Source organism: Oncorhynchus nerka, linkage group LG18, assembly GCF_034236695.1.
Source record: "Oncorhynchus nerka isolate Pitt River linkage group LG18, Oner_Uvic_2.0, whole genome shotgun sequence".
In the NCBI taxonomy this organism is placed as follows: domain Eukaryota; kingdom Metazoa; phylum Chordata; class Actinopteri; order Salmoniformes; family Salmonidae; genus Oncorhynchus; species Oncorhynchus nerka.
In genome coordinates, this window is record NC_088413.1 from 58,995,741 (window position 1) to 59,016,961 (window position 21,221).

Sequence of the window (21,221 nt, forward strand, 5' to 3'; positions counted from 1 at the left end):
CTCTCCTTGTTCGGGCCATGCTCGGCATATGTATTCATGTCACGACTTCTGCCCGAAGTCCAAGCCTCTCCTTGTTCGGGCCATGCTCGGCATATGTATTCATGTCACGACTTCTGCCCGAAGTCCAAGCCTCTCCTTGTTCGGGCCATGCTCGGCATATGTATTCATGTCACGACTTTTGCCCGAAGTCCAAGCCTCTCCTTGTTCGGGCCATGCTCGGCATATGTATTCATGTCACGACTTCTGCCCGAAGTCCAAGCCTCTCCTTGTTCGGGCCATGCTCGGCATATGTATTCATGTCACGACTTCTGCCCGAAGTCCAAAGCCATGCTCATATGTATTCTTGTTCGGGCCATGCTCGGCATATGTATTCATGTCACGACTTCTGCCCGAAGTCCAAGCCTCTCCTTGTTCGGGCCATGCTCGGCATATGTATTCATGTCACGACTTCTGCCCGAAGTCCAAGCCTCTCCTTATTCGGGCCATGCTCGGCATATGTATTCATGTCACGACTTCTGCCCGAAGTCCAAGCCTCTCCTTATTCGGGCCATGCTCGGCATATGTATTCATGTCACGACTTCTGCCCGAAGTCCAAGCCTCTCCTTGTTCGGGCCATGCTCGGCATATGTATTCATGTCACGACTTCTGCCCGAAGTCCAAGCCTCTCCTTGTTCGGGCCATGCTCGGCATATGTATTCATGTCACGACTTCTGCCCGAAGTCCAAGCCTCTCCTTATTCGGGCCATGCTCGGCATATGTATTCATGTCACGACTTCTGCCCGAAGTCCAAGCCTCTCCTTGTTCGGGCCATGCTCGGCATATGTATTCATGTCACGACTTCTGCCCGAAGTCCAAGCCTCTCCTTGTTCGGGCCATGCTCGGCATATGTATTCATGTCACGACTTCTGCCCGAAGTCCAAGCCTCTCCTTGTTCGGGCCATGCTCGGCATATGTATTCATGTCACGACTTCTGCCCGAGTCCAAGTCCAAGCCTCTCCTTGTTCGGGCCATGCTCGGCATATGTATTCATGTCACGACTTCTGCCCGAAGTCCAAGCCTCTCCTTGTTCGGGCCATGCTCGGCATATGTATTCATGTCACGACTTCTGCCCGAAGTCCAAGCCTCTCCTTGTTCGGGCCATGCTCGGCATATGTATTCATGTCACGACTTCTGCCCGAAGTCCAAGCCTCTCCTTATTCGGGCCATGCTCGGCATATGTATTCATGTCACGACTTCTGCCCGAAGTCCAAGCCTCTCCTTATTCGGGCCATGCTCGGCATATGTATTCATGTCACGACTTCTGCCCGAAGTCCAAGCCTCTCCTTATTCGGGCCATGCTCGGCATATGTATTCATGTCACGACTTCTGCCCGAAGTCCAAGCCTCTCCTTATTCGGGCCATGCTCGGCATATGTATTCATGTCACGACTTCTGCCCGAAGTCCAAGCCTCTCCTTATTCGGGCCATGCTCGGCATATGTATTCATGTCACGACTTCTGCCCGAAGTCCAAGCCTCTCCTTGTTCGGGCCATGCTCGGCATATGTATTCATGTCACGACTTCTGCCCGAAGTCCAAGCCTCTCCTTGTTCGGGCCATGCTCGGCATATGTATTCATGTCACGACTTCTGCCCGAAGTCCAAGCCTCTCCTTGTTCGGGCCATGCTCGGCATATGTATTCATGTCACGACTTCTGCCCGAAGTCCAAGCCTCTCCTTGTTCGGGCCATGCTCGGCATATGTATTCATGTCACGACTTCTGCCCGAAGTCCAAGCCTCTCCTTGTTCGGGCCATGCTCGGCATATGTATTCATGTCACGACTTCTGCCCGAAGTCCAAGCCTCTCCTTGTTCGGGCCATGCTCGGCATATGTATTCATGTCACGACTTCTGCCCGAAGTCCAAGCCTCTCCTTGTTCGGGCCATGCTCGGCATATGTATTCATGTCACGACTTCTGCCCATATGTAAGTCCAAGCCTCTCCTTGTTCGGGCCATGCTCGGCATATGTATTCATGTCACGACTTCTGCCCGAAGTCCAAGCCTCTCCTTGTTCGGGCCATGCTCGGCATATGTATTCATGTCACGACTTCTGCCCGAAGTCCAAGCCTCTCCTTGTTCGGGCCATGCTCGGCATATGTATTCATGTCACGACTTCTGCCCGAAGTCCAAGCCTCTCCTTGTTCGGGCCATGCTCGGCATATGTATTCATGTCACGACTTCTGCCCGAAGTCCAAGCCTCTCCTTGTTCGGGCCATGCTCGGCATATGTATTCATGTCACGACTTCTGCCCGAAGTCCAAGCCTCTCCTTGTTCGGGCCATGCTCGGCATATGTATTCATGTCACGACTTCTGCCCGAAGTCCAAGCCTCTCCTTGTTCGGGCCATGCTCGGCATATGTATTCATGTCACGACTTCTGCCCGAAGTCCAAGCCTCTCCTTGTTCATGCTCGGGCCATGCTCGGCATATGTATTCATGTCACGACTTCTGCCCGAAGTCCAAGCCTCTCCTTGTTCGGGCCATGCTCGGCATATGTATTCATGTCACGACTTCTGCCCGAAGTCCAAGCCTCTCCTTGTTCGGGCCATGCTCGGCATATGTATTCATGTCACGACTTCTGCCCGAAGTCCAAGCCTCTCCTTGTTCGGGCCATGCTCGGCATATGTATTCATGTCACGACTTCTGCCCGAAGTCCAAGCCTCTCCTTGTTCGGGCCATGCTCGGCATATGTATTCATGTCACGACTTCTGCCCGAAGTCCAAGCCTCTCCTTGTTCGGGCCATGCTCGGCATATGTATTCATGTCACGACTTCTGCCCGAAGTCCAAGCCTCTCCTTATTCGGGCGATGCTCGGCAGTCGACGTCACCGGTCTTCTAGCCATGATTGATCAATTTTTCATTTTCCATTGGTTTTGTCTTGTCTTCCTACACACCTGGTTTCAATCCCATTCATTAACTGTTTTGTATTTAACCCTCTGTTTCCCCTCATGTCTTTGTCAGAGATTGTTTGTTATTCAGTGTTGTTGTTTTTACAGTCAAAATCACAATAGAAAAATCGATGAACAGTGTGTGTAAATGTAGAAGAGGGAGGTAAGGCAATAAATAGGTCATATAGGCTAAATAATTTCAATGTAGGATCAACACTGGAGTGATAGACGTGCAGGTAGAGATACTGGAGTGCAAAAGAACAAGAGGATAAATAACAATATAAGGATGAGGTAGTTGGGTGTGCTATTTACAGATTGGCTGTGTGGAGATACAGTGATCGGTAAGCTGCTCTGACAGCTGATGCTTAAAGTTAGAAAGGGAGATATAAGACTCCAGCTTCAGTGATTTTTGCAATTCGTTCCAGTCATTGGCAGCAGAGAACTGGAAGGAAAAGCGGCCAAAGGAAGTATTGGATTTGGGGATGACCAGTGAAATATACCTGCTGGAGCGCGTGCTACGGGTGGGTGTTGCTATGGGGACCAGTGAGCTGAGATAAGGCGGGGCTTTACCTAGCAAAGACTTATAGATGACCTGGAGCCAGTGGGTCTGGCGACGAATATGTAGTGAGGGCCAGCCAACGAGATCATACAGGTCACAGTGGTAGGTAGTATATGGGGCATTGGTGAAAAAACGGATGGCACTGTGATATACTACATCCAGTTTGTGGAGTAGAGTGTTGGAGGCTATTTTGTAAATGACATCGCCGAAGTCAAGGATCGGTAGGATAGTCAGTTTTACGAGGGTATGTTTGGCAGCATGAGTGAAGGAGGCTTTGTTACGAAATAGCAAGCCGATTCTAGATTTAATGTTGGATTGGAGATGCTTAATGTGAGTCTGGAAGGAGAGTTTACAGTCTAACCAGACACCTAGGTGTTTTCAGTTGTACACATATTCTAAGTCAGAACCATCCAGAGTAGTGATGCTAGTCGGACGGGAGCGGGCAGCAATCAGTTGAAGAGCATGCATTTAGTTTTACTAGCATTTAAAAGCAGTTGGATGCCACGGAAGGAGTGTTGTATGGTATTGAAGATGATTTGGAGGTTTATCAGTACAGTGGCCAAAGAACGGTGGATCAGAGAATCACCAGCAGCAAGATCAACCTCATTGATATATACAGAGAAAAGAGTCAACCCGAGAATTGAACCCTGTGGCACCCCCATAGAGACTGCCAGAGGTCCAGACAACAGGCCCTCCAATTTGACACACTGAACTCTATCTGAGAAGTAGTTGGTGAACCAGGCGAGGCAGTCATTTGAGAAGCCAAGGATGTTGAGTCTGCCGATAAGATTGTGATGATTGAGTCAAAAGCCTTGGCCAGGTCAATGAAGACGGCTGTACAAGTACCGTCTTTTATTAATAGCAGTTATGATATCGTTTAGGACCTTGAACGTGGCTGAGGTGCACCCATGACCAGCTCGGAAACCAGATTGCATAGTGGCGAAGGTACGGTGGGATTCGAAATGGTCGGTGATCTGTTTGTTAACTTGGCTTTCGAAGGGCTGGATGGATATAGGTCTGTAACAGTTTGGGTCTAGAGTGTCTCCCCCTTTGAAGAGGGGGATGACCGCAGTAGCTTTCCAATCTTTGGGGATCTCAGACGATACGAAAGAGAAGTTGAACAGGCTAGTAATAGGGGTTGCAACAATTTCGGCAGATCATTTTAGAGAGGGTCCAGATTGTCTAACCCAGCCGATTTGTAGGGATCCAGTTTTTGCAGCTCTTTCAAAACATAAGCTGTCTGGATTTGGGTTAAGGAGAAGCAGGAGGGGGGGGGGTTGGGCAAGTTGCTGCAGGGGGTGCTGAGCTGTTGGCCGGGGTAGAGGTAGCCAGGTGGAAAGCATGGCTTGCCGTAGAAAAATGTTTATTGAAATTATCGATTATAGTAGATCTATCAGTGGTGACAGGGTTTCCTAGCCTCAGTTTAGTGGGCAGTTGGGAGGAGGAGCTGTTATTCTCCATGGACAGTGTCCCAAAACGTTTTGGAATTAGTGCTACAGGATGCAAATTTCTGTTTGAAAAAGCTAGCCTTAGCTTTCCTAACTGATTGAGTATATTGGTACCTGACTTCCTTGAAAAGTTGCATATCATGGGGGCTATTCGATGCTAATGCGGAACGCCACAGGATGTTTTTGTGCTGGTCAAGGGCAGTCAAGTCTGGGGTGAACCAAGGGCTATATCTGTTCTTAGTTCTATTTTTTTTTGAATGGGGCATGCTTATTTAAAATGGTGAGGAAAACACTTTTAAAGAATAACCAGGCATCCTCTACTGACGGAATGATGTCAATATCCTTCCAGGATACCCGGGCCAGGTTGATTAAAAAGGCCTGATCGCTGAAGTGTTTTAGGGAGCGTTTGATAGTGAGGGTGATCGTTTGACCGCGGACCCATTACGCACGCAGGCAATGAGGCAGTGATCGCTGAGATCCTGGTTGAAGACAGCAGAGTTGTATTTAGAGGGCAAGTTGGTCAGGATGATATCTAAGAGGGTGCCCATGGTTACGGATTTGGGGTTGCACCTTGTAGGTTCCTTGATAACTTGTGTGAGATTGAGGGCATCTAGTTTAGATTGTAGGATGGCCGGGGTGTTAAGCATGTCCTAGTTTAGGTCACCTAACAGTTTGAACTCTGAAGATTCACATATGATGTCCAAGGCACAGCTAGGGGCTGAAGGGGGTCTATAACAAGCGGCAACAGTGAGAGACTTGTTTTTGGAAAGGTGGATTTTTAAAAGTAGAAGCACAAATTGTTTGGACACAGACCTGGATACTATGACAAAACTCTGCAGGCTATCTCTGCAGTAGATAGGCAGTTCTATCTTATCGGAAAATGTTATAGTTAGGGATGGACATTTCAGGATTTTTGGTGGCCTTCCTAAGCCAGGATTCAGACACAGCTAGGATATCCAGGTTGGCAGAGTGTGCTAAAGCAGTGAATAAATCAAACTTAGAGAGGAGACTTCAAATTTTAACATGCATAACCAATGCTTTTACGGTTACAGAAATCAACAAATGAGAGCGCCTGGGGAATGGGAGTGGTGCAGGGGGCTGCAGAGCCTGGGTTAACCTCTACATCACCAGAGGAACAGAGGAGGATAAGGGTAAGGCTAAAGGCTATAAGAACTGGTCGTCTAGTGCGACGAGAGAGTAAAACAGAGAGTAAAAGGAACAGATTTCTGGGCGTGGAAGAATAGATTCAAGGCATAATGTACAGATGTATGGTAGGATGTACAGTGGAGATAAAACCTAGGCATTGAGTGACGATGAGAGAGGTTTTGTCTCTAGAGGCACCAGTTAGGCCAGGTGAGGTCACCGCATGTGTGGGGGGTGGAACAGAAGAGCTAGTTAATAAACAATAATCACTAACCAAAACAGCAATAGACAAGGCATATTGACATTAGGGGCATGTATAGCTGAGTGATCATAGGGTCCAGTGAGTAGCAATATATGAGTCAGGGAGCTAATTCAGTAGTGCTACTACGCTAGGTGAGCTGGAGACAGGTCGATTCAGACAGCTAGCGGGCCGGGGCTAGCAGATGGGCATCCGGGGACGTCGCAACGGAAGAGCCTGTCGAAACCATCTTGGACGGTTACATCGGCAGACCAGTCGTGATGGATCGGCGGTGCGCCGCGTCGACAGTAAATGGTCCAGGCCAATTGGCAAACGTGGTATTGTAGCCCAATAATTGGCTGATGGACCTCTTCGGCTAGCTGGGAGATGGGCCTAGCTCGAGGCTAGCTCCAGGCTATCTGGTGCTTGCTTCAGGACAGAGACATTAGCCAGGAGTAGCCACTCGGATAGCAGCTAGCTAGCTGTGATGATCCGGTGTAAAGGTTCAGAGCTTCCAGTAGGAATCCGTAGATGTGGTAGAGAAAAAGCAGTACGATATGCTCTGGGTTGATATCGAGCTGTGCAGACTGGCAGGAATTGACCGGGCTGACTGAGGCTGGCTGATGTCCGAGTTAACGGTGATGACCGCTAGCAGTGGCAAACTGACTACTAGCTAGTAGCTAGTTAGCTGGCTAGCTTCTGGTGGGGGTTCCAGTTCTAATGTATAAAAATATCAGATCCGTACCACATTGGGTGAGGTGGGTGGTTTCAGGAGAGTATGTTCAGTCCGTAGATGGAAATTGAGATTGAAAATATATGTGAAATATATACAAATAAAACTATATATACATGGGACAGGAAGGGACAAGACAAAAACAGACGTCTGACTGCTACACCATCTTGGATTCTGGTGCAACCAATTACTTTCAGAAGTCACATAATTAGTTAAATAAAGTCTACCTGTGTGCAATCTAAGTGTCACATGATCTGTCACCTGATCTCAGTATATATACACCTGTTCCGAAAGGCCCCAGAGTCTGCAACACCACTCAGCAAGGGGCACCACCAAGCATGTGGCACCATGAAGACCAAGGAGCTCTCCAAACATGTCAGGGACAAAGTTGTGGAGAAGTACAGATCAGGGTTAAAAATATACGAAACTTCAAACATCTAACGGAGCACCATTAAATCCACGATTTAAAAAAATGGAAAGAACATGTCACCACAACAAACCTGCCAAGAGAGGGCCACCCACCAAAACTTATGGACCAGGCAAGGAGGGCATTAATCAGAGAGGCAACAAAGAGACCAAAGATAACCCTGAAGGAGCTGCAAAGCTCCACAGCAGAGATTGGAGTATCTGTCCATAGGACCACTTTAACCCGTACACTCCACAGAGCTGGGCTTTATGGAAGAGTGGCCAGAAAAAGCCATTGCTTAATGAAAAAAATAAGCAAGCACGTTTGGTGTTAGCCAAAATGCATGTGGGAGACTCCCCAAACATATGGAGAAGTGTAGTGGGGTGCGTACTTGGCGGCAGAGAAGTCAGGCGCAGGAGAGCAGAACTGGGTAATAACCAGAGATTTATTAATCAAAACCAGCGGCATCCAGAACAACAAGATAAATGGGCACAAAAATAACCCATCGTGCGCTCACGGGGAACGTGCACAAGCACTACAATAAACAATCCCACACAAAGACATGGGGGAACAGAGGGTTAAATACACAACAAGCAAATGAGGGAATTGAAACCAGGTGTGTGGAAAAACAAGACAAAACAAATGGAAAATGAAAAGTGGATTGGCGATGGCTAGAAGACCGGTGACGCTGAGCGCCGAGCGCAGCCCGAACAAGGAGAGGACCCGACTTCGGCGGAAGTCGTGACAAGAAGTTACTCTAGATAGATAAGACTAAAATTGAGCTTTTTGGCCATCAAGGAGAAACGCTATGTCTGGCGCAAGCCCAACACTTCTCATCACCCCGAGAACAACATCCCCACATTGAAGCATGGAGGTGGCAGCATCATGCTGTGGGTGTGTTTTTCATCGGCAGGGTACTGGGAAACTGGTCAGAATTGAAGGAATGATGGATGGCGCTAAATACAGGGAAATTCTTGAGGGAAACCTGCTTCAGTCTTCAAGAGATTTCAGACTGGGACGGAGGTTCACCTTCCATCAGGACAATGACCCGAAGCATATTGCTAAAGCAACACTTGAGTGGTTTAAGGGGAAACATTTAAATGTATTGGAATGGCCTAGTCAAAGCCCAGACCTCAATCCAATTGAGAATCTGTGGTATGACTTAAAGATTGCTGTACCCATCCTATTAGAAGGATCTGGAGAAGTTTTGCCTTGAACAATGGGCAAAAATCCCAGTGGCTAGATGTGCCAAGCTGATAGAGACATACCCCAAGAGACTTGCAGCTGTAATTGCTGCAAAAGGTGGCTCTACAAAGTATTGACTTTGGGTGGGGGGGGGAATAGATATGCACACTCAAGTTTTTTTTTTTTTGTTTCTTGTTTGTTTCACAATAATATTTAGCATCTTTAAAGTGGTAAGCATGTTGTGTAAATCAAATTATACAAATCCCCCAAAAATCTATTTTAATTCCAGGTTGTAAGTCAACAAAATAGGAAAAATGCAAAGGGGGTGAATACTTTTACAAGCCACTGTAGTCTAATGTTGCTGGGGGGCAATGAGATGATTCAGGATCTTTTCCCCACAGCCCCACGCGTTTCCATGGCAATTCCATTGTTTTGGTCGAGTTCGATTGACCTATTTACCTTCCTATTTCTATGTTGTCACAATGGGAGCTTTAGCATTGTAAACCCTGGGGGCAGTTGGACATTTGAGACAATTCTCTTTGTTTTATTTGATCATATCAGACATTACCAAGTCTTGTACTTAAAATTTGAAAAGAAATTGACTTGAACAAAGCACTTTGGTTCAACCGGTGGCTTTTTAATTTAGTTGACATTTTAAGTAAATTTATGGAGGAAGATGATCTATTAAATGATTACCTCCGTTTGTATTCCCCAATCCTCCTTATGAAGCTAAAAAAACAAATGTTTTAATTTCTTTAATGTTGTCATTTCAGATGCAATTGGTGCTTGGGTGTCTAGCAGGTTATTCAATTAAATGTTTGTTTTGTGAATTGTCACATTAACATTAACATGAAACAGTTGACTTTAATAAAAAGCTTCAATTCTCAATCTATGCTAAAATTCCTATTCATTTATGTTTATAAGAAGTCAAAGCTTTATTCGTACATTTAAGGGTATTGTAATGATAGTCTTTTTATAGATTTATAATCAATCATCATGGCTGAATGTCATGGCAGGTTTGAAGTTGAAAGGCTTGGATTGAGCTAACAGCAGGCGGCTCTCTATCAGATAACAGGGAGAGGAACCACACCATTCATAGTTGTGGTGTCACAGTGTGTGTGAGCGTGTGTGTTTGTAAAGTGACTAACACGCTTTGAGCGGGCCGGTGCCTGGAAGAAAAAGTCAACGGGTTTGTGGAATTTTGCTTTGGTGGCACAACTCTGATATGAGGTCACATTGGGCATTACTCATTAGGAGGGAATGCATTGTGTCTGTTTTTAAGACAAGGCAGTTGTTCGCATCCGCGCTGCCCGCAGGATGAATGCAGGCCTTAGAAAGTTGACTTGTATTGGCTTCAGTGAACAATGTGAGAAACATAGTTTGTAGGACTTCAAACAGCTGTCTTTAATTACATGGATTAGAGGTACCTTAGTGGCTCAGAATTGAGGCAGAATACTTTATATGGGTTGTTACAAACATTAGTACTTCAAATGTCAATTATATTTACAAAATTTTTGGCAATGCCTGAAACTAATTGTGAAATAATTCAGTAAAATAAAATTGTGCTTGTTTACATGCAAGTAATTTTAGTAGACACTCTCACCCAGAGCAACTTACAATCAGTTATAACGAAACAAGACGTCACAAGATGAAGTTAAGTGCAGCTTTAATCTATCAACTGGACTATCAAATAACCACTCAAAATATGGTGTCTATGGAAGTAAGATGACAGTAGGCCATAGACTATAGCAATAGGCACACAAACTTCTAAACAGCTTTTTTCGTAAGTTTCTGGTCATTTGCAATATTTACATGTTATTAGGTTATTTATTTGGTCTTAAACACTGTAATTGTAGCGTATTTACATTTACATAAGACACTTGATACGAATGAATCTTTCTCTCACCTATAGAGACGATTAAATCCCATGTCCATTGAGGAAACATAAGTCAAATATGTATAAAAAGTACAAATTTCTTAACACTTGTAAGTCTACCAGACCTAGCAAGTACACTATAGTACTGAAGCACTGCCTTTAAATATCAGTAAATCTACAAACATGCAACTACATATTGTATTAATTGAATCCACATGGAAACACAACGACACAGTAACAACATATGCACTCAGCTAAGTCTTTAAAAAAACTCAGTAACACTTTACTTGACACCCACGGTCATAACCATGTCATAATATGTCATAACAGCTGACATAACTTGTCATAACCTGTTATAACATGGTCATAACACTGTCATGACACATATATTTCAACCTGTTGTGACACATATTGCGTTATTTTATGGCTGGTTATGATACCTACATAATAGTGTCAAAACCCACAAAACCTACCACACAAGGCAAAAACCTACCACACAAGGCAAAAACGTACCACACAAGGCAGAAACCTACCACACAAGGCAAAACATTCCATACACATATTGCGTTATTTTATGGCTGGTTATGATACCTACATAATAGTGTCAAAACCCACAAAACCTACCACACAAGGCAAAAACCTACCACACAAGGCAGAAACCTACCACACAAGGCAAAACATTCCATAACACCATAGCCTACGTGTCAACAGTATGTTTATGTTATATGATGACTGGGATGAATGCAGGAGCAGATTTCAGGGGCAAATGACTGATGACCGATATAAGGGCATGTACGTGATAGGCCTTTTTGCCTTATATGATTACGATGGTCATAACGCTTCATGACAGTGTCATAAAGTGTATTTTCTACAAGTTATTTAAAATGTGATGAGAAAAAAAACATGACTAAAGAATTCATAACAACAACAGAATATTGAAGAAACAAACGTTCAAATGAAAGGAAACCTCTTGGCAGGGAAAATTTTTTTTTTGAATACATGTGGGTTGTGACCTTCTTATGTAGGTGTCATAATCAGCTGTTGTGAGATATTATGACATGGTTATGACCTTTGTGTCAAGTATGTGTTACCAAAAACTCATAGGAGAGAGCTGAAGCAGTGTTATAATGTGTTTACTAAGACTGTAAAAAGTGTGTGCCATAAGTAGGTTCCTGCTGTGTATAATACAACTTCATGTTTTTTCCAGAATTTCCTCACTAAAATCCAATTCATTGGCAACGGGTTAAAATCAGAATTTATTGTCATTGCATGACTTCAAAATGTCCTTCCTTCCTTGAGCATGGCTTTTGCTTGCTCTGTCTATAGGCAGGTGGATGATTTGAACTCATCTGGGACATCACTGTCCATCTTACAGATGACCTTGTAGATTGCCTTCTTCCAAGAGGGGTCAGAATCTTTAGCAGTTGAAATGGCGTTGAAAAACTCCTGAAGAGTAATTTCAGAAACCTCAAGGAATCTCTCAGGAACCTGTTGGTAGATGGATCAAACACAATGTTGTGCTTAAAGTCAAGTATCATCATAATCACCTGCACTGGTAGCAACAAAAATCTAAGCCAACAGCTTAGAAGTTGTGAGTGGCAAACCACTTCAGTAGATGGTAAGTGTGTTGTCTCATTGATTTACATTACTGGTGCTCTGTGTAACGTCTGCTTCCAACTCACACTCTCAAACAAGTAGATCCCCTGAACGCAGCTCACTCTCCAGATCCCAATCACCTTAATTCTGATCACCTGTTCACACACCTGTATGTCATTTACACACTCTATTTAGTTCAGTTCTTTGCACCCCATCATTGTGAGGTATTGTTTGTTTTGATACACATTCTATTCGGGGGCTCTGTTTATTTCCGTATTAGTCCTCCTGTGTATCGTAGTTTTTTGGCCATCCTCACTAACGACGCCTTTTTGCCTATTCCCTGCCTGTACTTTTGCCTATCAGATTTCCTGTCGTCAACCTCTTGCCTGATCTCCCTGACTATGTTATTAGCCTTTCCCTGCCTGTACTGTTACTGTTTTGGCATCCCTGTGTGTGACCTTCTGCCTGTCCCTGGACAAAGCTACCTGCCTCTTCCTGTGGTCCTTTGCTAATAAACACATGCTGCGCCCTGCGCTTAAAACCAGCACTCTGTCTCCCATCATCTTTCATTACACTCAGACCTACGAGCATGTTTTTCAAAAACGGACAGCTTCTTGTTCTTTGTCCTCTCTGTCCGTTCCGAATCATTAGTCGTCTGTGGTGGGATTCTGCTTTGACTTTGTAGCCTTAAACTTAACTGTTTGGAAAGAGAGAAAGCACCAAGCCTTCCCAGGAATTTCACTCTGCTCTCAACAAAGATCATCAGATCGAGGCTTGGATGTTGGGACAAGGATCTATCCGGTGCAATTATTTCCCATAGACCAGCTAACAGTCAAGTTCTTGGCATAACTTATTTTTCTTTGCCCTCATCTCCCAACACAAAGCATCCCTGGGAAAGGAATGTCTTGGTCCCAAGGTAAAGAAAATGGTCTCTGCTCTTTCCCACCAAACAGCCTTCTCCCTCTGAATTTACAGCGTCTTTCTCAGCATTCCGCGTCAGTAGCAATCTGAGCATCGCTCAGGCGTACTGGTCCTCTAATCCCGGGTTGTTTTAGTGGGATTCATGCGGCTAACTCTTCCCACAGTTTGATAACGCATCGCTCTAGAGTCTAGATAATGGCTGTGAAGCCACAGGTGCAGAGTGACACATGGGTCAGGGCAAGGACACGGTCATACGTGGCCGCAGCCACAGAGGTAGGAGTTAGCTGACCTGACCAGAATCACAGAAGTAAGAGATAGCTGACCAGACCAGAACCACAGAGGTACTGTAGGAGATAGCTGACCAGACCAGAACCACAGAGGTAGGAGATAGCTGACCAGACCAGAACCACAGATGTAGGAGATAGCTGACCAGACCAGAACCACAGAGGTACTGTAGGAGATAGCTGACCAGACCAGAACCACAGATGTAGGAGATAGCTGACCAGACCAGAACCACAGAGGTACTGTAGGAGATAGCTGACCAGACCAGAACCACAGAGATAGGAGATAGCTGACCAGACCAGAATCACAGAGGTAGGAGATAGCTGACCAGACCAGAACCACAGAGGTACTGTAGGAGATAGCTGACCAGACCAGAACCACAAAGGTAGGAGATAGCTGACCAGACCAGAACCACAGAGGTAGGAGATAGCTGACCAGACCAGAACCACAGAGGTAGGAGATAGCTGACCAGACCAGAACCACAGAGGTACTGTAGGAGATAGCTGACCAGATCAGAACCACAGAGGTACTGTAGGAGATAGCTGACCAGACCAGAATCACAGAGGTAGGAGATAGCTGACCAGACCAGAATCACAGAGGTAGGAGATAGCTGACCAGACCAGAATCACAGAGGTAGGAGATAGCTGACCAGACCAGAACCACAGAGGTAGGAGGTAGCTGACCAGACCAGAACCACAGAGGTAGGAGGTAGCTGACCAGACCAGAACCACAGAGGTAGGAGGTAGCTGACCAGACCAGAACCACAGAGGTAGGAGGTAGCTGACCAGACCAGAACCACAGAGGTAGGAGGTAGCTGACCAGACCAGAACCACAGAGGTAGGAGGTAGCTGACCAGACCAGGAACATTTAACACCCATATTTCTGTGAGGAGTTCTCTGATAAGCTAATGAAGGTGTATTACATTTATATTACATCACACACACAATATATCACATTCATGCCAAAACAACTGTATTTTTTAGCTCACTTTAATACAAATTGTAGTTTCCAATTGTTTCTCTCAGGACAAAAAACACAGAATTGGCTGTATAAACTGAGGAGTGTTGATGAAAGCAGAATGAACACACTGTTCCCATACGTAAACATAATTCACTCAATTTACTTTGGAAAGGGAGGGTGTTAATGTAATATCTAATGATTTAAAGGTCATGGAAAAACATTGACGAGCTTATATACAGTATATAGTTACATTGGATACCAGGGGAGGAGCTGACCATATGGTAAGATACAAATATTTTGACTTACCTGGAAGTCATTGGCTTTGTTGTAGTGCATGTTGAGGGCTCTGAACAGCTCAGAGTCTCTGCTGATGGACATGTCTTTCACATCCCTGACCCCGTCCACTATGGCCTGGCGGGCAAACTTCTCCATCTGGATGTAGTAAAACTCCCGGAAGTTACTGAACCACTTGATGAGCTGAGAGGTGATGCATCGATTGAACTGGGGACACAAGGTCAACAACAAGTTTGAGAAGATGGCCTGATTTTGTCATTATCAACCAAGTCACGATCAACTTGATATCAAGATGTTTGGGGGGAAAAACGGTCATATTTCTTTTTCATTATTGACTTGTAAAACCTTCCACAAGACAATAAATGTGTGTATGGATTGTATGTTTAGCCTTGGTCTGTCATTTTATTCAATGTTAATTACTCTGATATTTTCCCACCAACTTACTGAATGAAAAAAACATCTGTCAAAGCCATGTATTTCCAATCTCAGTCTTGACATTAGCCTTCTTATTCTATCTCTTCATCCAGAGAAAAAGAAAGAAGAACACCCAAGGGCTGGGCAGGCATCAAAGACCTTTCTTTTCTCTGGTGTTTTCGGACGGTGAGAAAGCCGCAGAGCAGCGTAAGGACAGAAGGAAGCTTCCCTCTCAATGACTCTGCCTGATAGGATTGATACAGACACCCGGATTAGAACTGTCTTTTGTTCAGTGCCACTTCCCACCACAGGGTCGTGGGCAAGGAGGAGATGCAGTGGGCTGCTGGCTGCAGGTCTCCCCCATGACCTTAGGGGTCAGAGTAGTGAGGAGGCCTGGGCCAGACACGGACAGGCTCCAGTAGGACGTCCCGGCCATGGTGGAAGGAGAGGAAACATGAGAGGAGACACACAGGGCACACAGACATACGGAATACCGTGGTTAGGCCCAGAGTTCGCCTCACAGCCTGCCTGCCTGCATTTTAAAAACCTGCCCTGTGTTGACGCCAAATGACAGTGGCTTTATTGCAGAGGCTTTTGTCACTCCATTTGCTGACTGGAGTGGCTTTTAAAATAAATAATGCCTCTCTATCTCCCTGACCTATGCCCCAGGACATGCTACTGGCTTAACAGCTTTGTTTTTCTAAACCGTGTCTTCTTTTGTTTCCTTCCTCCAACCCACTTCTCATTCTGCCCCCAAAATACACCCACGAGTATTCTATAGGCAAATATGGTGAACGTAGAACAAACTATTAATCCTAGCAGGAAATACTATCATGTTAAATGATAATGTGATTGCTTACCTTGACATCTGGAAAGAAGGTTTTCAGCACATTGGAGCTGGGGTAACGGGTGTAGAAGAACATCAGCTTAGCTTTCTTCAGATGGTTGGGGGTTAGGCCTTGCTGGATGTGTCAATGTGTTAAGTACTTTCAGTCAATCACAATACAGTTCAAATACAATGTTCAAAGTGTTAATGGACTAGAATACTAGGTTGCTTCTGTCTCCAGTTCAAATGGATGACACTAAATAACAGCTCTGCGGTAACCAGGAAGTCAACAATGACCCTACAACAATATTCATTAGATTAGGGATTTTAATTAGTGACTGGGGCTCTGTTGCAGCTATTTCATTGTATTAAACTAATCAAATGTTTAACATTTAAAAATACATTTTTGTCACTGCATTGGTATTTTCATAAATTATATTTTATATCATCCCTCTGAACATTAAAAGATGAGTAGTTTGGGAGGAACAACTTAGTCTTATTAAATGAAATACATCATGTAACAAATAAAATATCTCATATTTCAACGCAATTTGTCTATGCATCTAGATCTTTAGAGGTCTTTCTCTCTGTAGCCCACAGCCACACCGTAGGTAATACTTTTCAGCAGGTCACAGCACACCATACATTTATTAGGGAAATAAGGAAGTTGGAATGAAAGATTGATGAGAAATTGTTCAAAGAGAACCATAGCTCTTTACACAGTAAATATAAAACATATCCTGAGAGAGAGCTGATAATATTATTCTCCAGATACTTACAACCAAGGACAATGACCACTTCGGAGCATGTTAAGGATCTTCACATAACTTTGAGTTGTTCAGTAGCTTAAATACATATCACACAAGAGCTGCCTTACAACAGTTTACCTGTGATGTTTCTATAACATATTCGATTTTTTTAAAATGATCCCCAAAAATTTAAAAATGATCCAAATTTGTTTTATATTATAGTGATTATGGACATAATTATTATTACGCTGCTTATGATAATGTTATTATATTAATAATTATCATTATAGTTATCATAATCATTCATTGAAATAAAATGCAGAGTGGTGTGGTTGAAAATATTCTCACTGGATTATATTTCTTGGATTGCTTGTCTCTTATTTTGCAAAAACATTATTTATAAAATGTACTCATTCATGTACTTTATAAATCTACATATTTGTTTAATGGCTGTGTATGTATGCTCAAGAAGACAAGTGTTCTGCTAGGGAGGCACTTCTGCTTTCCACAGGCACTCAGCACTGACCTTTCAGATACACCCCTATCACACTGATGATAGAGAAATATATTCTGTACCTTTTCAAGTCTGAAAAAAACACTGTTTCCTGGACAGAAACTGATGCTTTCTCTGCCTTTGAAAATTGGCTTTTGTTCCTGACAATTCTTATCAAAGCCTTGTATTCCTTTTTATTTGTCTTTTTCTAGACTTAAAGTCATTACTCTGCTCAGATTATAGAAGATGCTATAATTTTCTGTGTGGTTAGCGAGATCAAAGAAAAGAAACATTTCCTTGAAGTTTGTTTTACTGGAATTGCTCGTGCTGCAATGAACCTCCACAAGTCTTTGTTCAAATGGGAAGGCAAAACACAGGGACTTTGAATACTGAGGTACTGGATATTAAGGTATATATCAGATAACAAAATATTACTAAACATTTAGGTTTCAGTGTGTATGTAATATTATATCAAATCCTACGCAATTATAGACGTTAACTGGGACACTATGAGAGTAAGAGATTTTTCAGGCCAGTAAAAGGATATATTGAGAGACATGTAGGAGTTTCTCTCTGCTATGCTCTGCAGGTCCCCACACTCCATCTTGACATGAGGGAGACACAGACTGTCCACGGTCACTGGACCCAGGCCTGATGGGTGATGGTGGTGGGCCAGGTGGCTGGATGTCACTTTGGACCTCATGGACCAGGGTAGGTCCACCGAGTTTGGTGAGGTTCTGTCCATGGATGGGGGCATGCATGGGAGACCTCCGAAGTTAGTGTGGGGCCCGTATTTGAGGAGGTGTTCCAGCATTTGACTGTCATGGAGAGGTGTGCTGTAGTTGAACTGGAATGGAGACTGGTGTAAGGGATAGGGCCTCTTCACCGTCGGGGTAACTGAGCTAAGCTGGCTCAGGGGCGGCTTACGGACCACTAGAGACAGAGCTTCGGTCTGATCCTTAGGACTGCAAGCCTCACTTCTCTCATAGTGCTCTAGAGCCTGGGGTTTGACTGACTCCTCAGTGTGTGATTGCTCCTGGTTACAGGGTACCTGGCTCTTCCTCTCAGCTCCCATAATGATGTTCTCCGGGGTGTGACACATGCGCTGATGAGATGACTGGTTGAGCCCCGTGGAGGAGAGTTTCTTGAACACCATATCTACACTCTCACTCATCGCTTTGGAGAGCTCATGCTTCAGAGTCTCCTGTAGGTTCTTGCCTCCCCTTTGATGTGTCAGATAACTTCTGTCTGTCTTCACTCTGTCCTTACAGCCCCCTTTACCACTGTCATGCTTCCTCTCTAACTCCTCATCCATGTTTATACGGAACATGAACCCAGACTCTTTGCTTGGTGTGGTGTCATCATTTTCAGGAGGGCTGGCTGTGCCTGTGTCATCTCTGTCTTCGTGCACAGCGTCGTCCTGGTTATAAACCTGTAAGAACTTATCCTGGAGCTGTCTCAGGATTCTCTGCATGCTCTGGAGCTGCACCTTCAGTTTGTGGCACTCTTCATCCTTACTGCTGCTGCTGCTACTGCTGCCTTTGTTAGCTGGAGCTACCGCATTGAGACTGTGCTCCTGATGCTGGGGGAGCATCTGTTTACGTTTGTTCTCCCTGTAGGCCTCTCTAGCCTCCCTGGTGTCTGACTCAGCCCTTTCACTTTCCCCATGGAGCCTGCTGTTGGGAGACCCCGCCATGCTGCGGATGATGTTCTCCACACGGGCACGCTTGGCCTGGAGGTGATCACTCAGGGGCCTGTCCTCCTCAGGGCTGACCCTGGTCGAGAGGTGCCTGCCTGGGGATGCAGACTCTGCCGCGCTGTCCTTGGACGAGACACTGCTCTGGTCCTCCTGACTGGAGTCAGCCATTGTGGAGCTGGACACAGTCGATGTGGGTAGGTAGAAATGGCTTTCGTCCAGAGCCTTCTTGTTGTGGATGGTTTTGCGCAGGAGGTGAGAGATGATGGATCCATTGGAGTATGAAATTAGAGGCTCATCGTACATGTTTCTACGGAAGCAGGGGATCATGAGCCCAGCCTTGTTATCCTCCAGACCACCGTCACTGGGGTTGTGCATGTTCTGGTCAGGGAGGCTCAGGTTCATACTCACTGTGCAAACCTTTTTACTAGCTGTGTCAGGACACCTTGGAGTGAGTCAGTATGAGGTGACTGGACCTCAGACTGCTCTAGAAAAAGTCAGGGGGAAAAAGGAACATACCGTAAATCTCTCATTCTGTACACTATCTATAGTACAGTATATATGTGAACAGTATAGCACACTTAACAATATTTTTTATTCATATGGTTGTGTTTTGGGGAAAGTAGAAAGTTAAACATACAAAACATAGAGCAGAGGACTTGCACCAGAACACTTCGGCTACTAAATGTTAGTGGACAGCTCTCCCTCATTTCTCTACTACATACCACTTAGATTAAATCAACTCTGTTGAATATAATTTATGTAATCATGGTGGGAAACAATAATCTCCTCCCACCATTATGCTTATGACACCTGAGTTAGGAGCTTAAAGTAGTGATGTCCACCACCACACATTTCTATTTATTTAAGTAATATAAAATATAATGCAATAGCCTCACATTTTTAGAACATGACATTTAATCTGGGATCTTATAATGACTACCTCAGCTAACAAAGTTGTTATTACATATTTATAGCATGGAATATCAAACGACCCGTCGCTCATTATATGAAGACCCTCAGATTTATAAGTGAAATCTCTAAGATCTCAAGGCACATGGGAGTGCACACTAGTGTCTCCCTTTCATCTTGGGTTGGAGATAGTCAATATGAATGATAAAAAGAATAGCAGTTTTATACTCATGAAAGGTATTCTTTAATCAGTATATGAAAGGCAAGAAAAGATTCCCGAAAAACCACACAAAGGTTCAATGTACAGGTAACTGCCAAAATAATGGAAACACTTGAGTAAATGAGGGATACAAAGTACATTAAAAGCAGGTTCTTCCACACAGGTGTGGTTCCTGAGTTAATTAAGAAATTAACATCCCTTATGTTCATGTTGAAAAATACTGGTCAGGCCCTTATTTTGGCTTCCATGGCTATGATGACAATGTTTCCATCCACAGGGCATGAGTGGTCACTGAAAGGTTTAATGAGCATGAAGATGATGTAAACCATATGCTATGGCCTTGTCAGTCATCAGATCTCAACCCAATTGAACACTTATGGGAGATTCCGGAATGGCGCCTGAGACAGCGTTTTCCACCACCATCAACAAAACACCAAATTATGGAATTTCTCATGGAAGAATGGTGTTGCATCCCTCCAATATAGTTCCAGACACTTGTAGAATCTATCCCAAGGTGCATTGAAGCTGTTCTGGCTCATGGTGTCCCAACACCCTATTAAGTCACTTTATGTTGGTGTTTCCTTTATTTTGGCAGTTATCTGTATATTATTAAGAGAAAAATAAAGGGATTAATATTTTAATCTCTCAATTGTGTTAAATTGTAGTTTCTTAGTAAGTGGATTTTATTCCGATATGTGGACCATGTATGCACTGTTTTAAAATCTCTGTAAAAACAATAGGTTAAGTTGGCTCGTAAAAAATGTATCCTGGTGAAAACATGCATGGATCGAATACACCTTTAACTACAAATTACAAATGACAGAATTTCAGTCTATAAAAACAAAACAACTCATTTGTGAGAGATCCACATTTGATATATTTCTATTTCACCTATTCCTCACACCATAAACCTCTACTTTTATATAAGTCCAAAATAACCATAAGCCTCGAGCCAATAACATGAACCATTTTTTACAATAACAATTTATGAGAGGACAAAACAACTAAAAAAGTTGTAAAAAGAGGCATCCTCAATAAATACAGTGAAGTCATTCATATTCCACATACAGCACCTAACCCAGGTGTCATAATTTACAGCACCTATCCCAGGTGTCATCATTTACAGCACCTAACCCAGGTGTCATCATTTACAGCACCTATCCCAGGTGTCATCATTTACAGCACCTATCCCAGGTGTCATAATTTAAAGCACCTATCCCAGGTGTCATAATTTACAGCACCTATCCCAGGTGTCATAATTTACAGCACATTCCATATTGTATACTTGAAGAGCAGATAGTCTCAACACTTGATTTACAGTTTAAATAAGGATTATTTCATCATTATTT

General features: G+C 44.0%; 1 protein-coding gene across 1 annotated transcript; it reads right to left on the reverse strand.

Moving 5' to 3' along the window:
* Nucleotides 1-10,036: 10,036 nt before the first annotated feature.
* On the reverse strand, nt 10,037-19,222 carry LOC115146647 (prospero homeobox protein 1-like). Its single transcript, XM_029688711.2, has 4 exons — nt 17,594-19,222; nt 15,837-15,946; nt 14,575-14,769; nt 10,037-11,997 (listed from the first exon to the last, which is right to left on the reverse strand). The coding sequence occupies exons 1-4, from the start codon at nt 19,143-19,145 to the stop codon at nt 11,830-11,832; spliced, it is 2,025 nt and encodes a 674-aa protein (XP_029544571.2). The 5' UTR covers nt 19,146-19,222; the 3' UTR covers nt 10,037-11,829.
* Between the last annotated feature and the right edge of the window lie 1,999 nt (nt 19,223-21,221).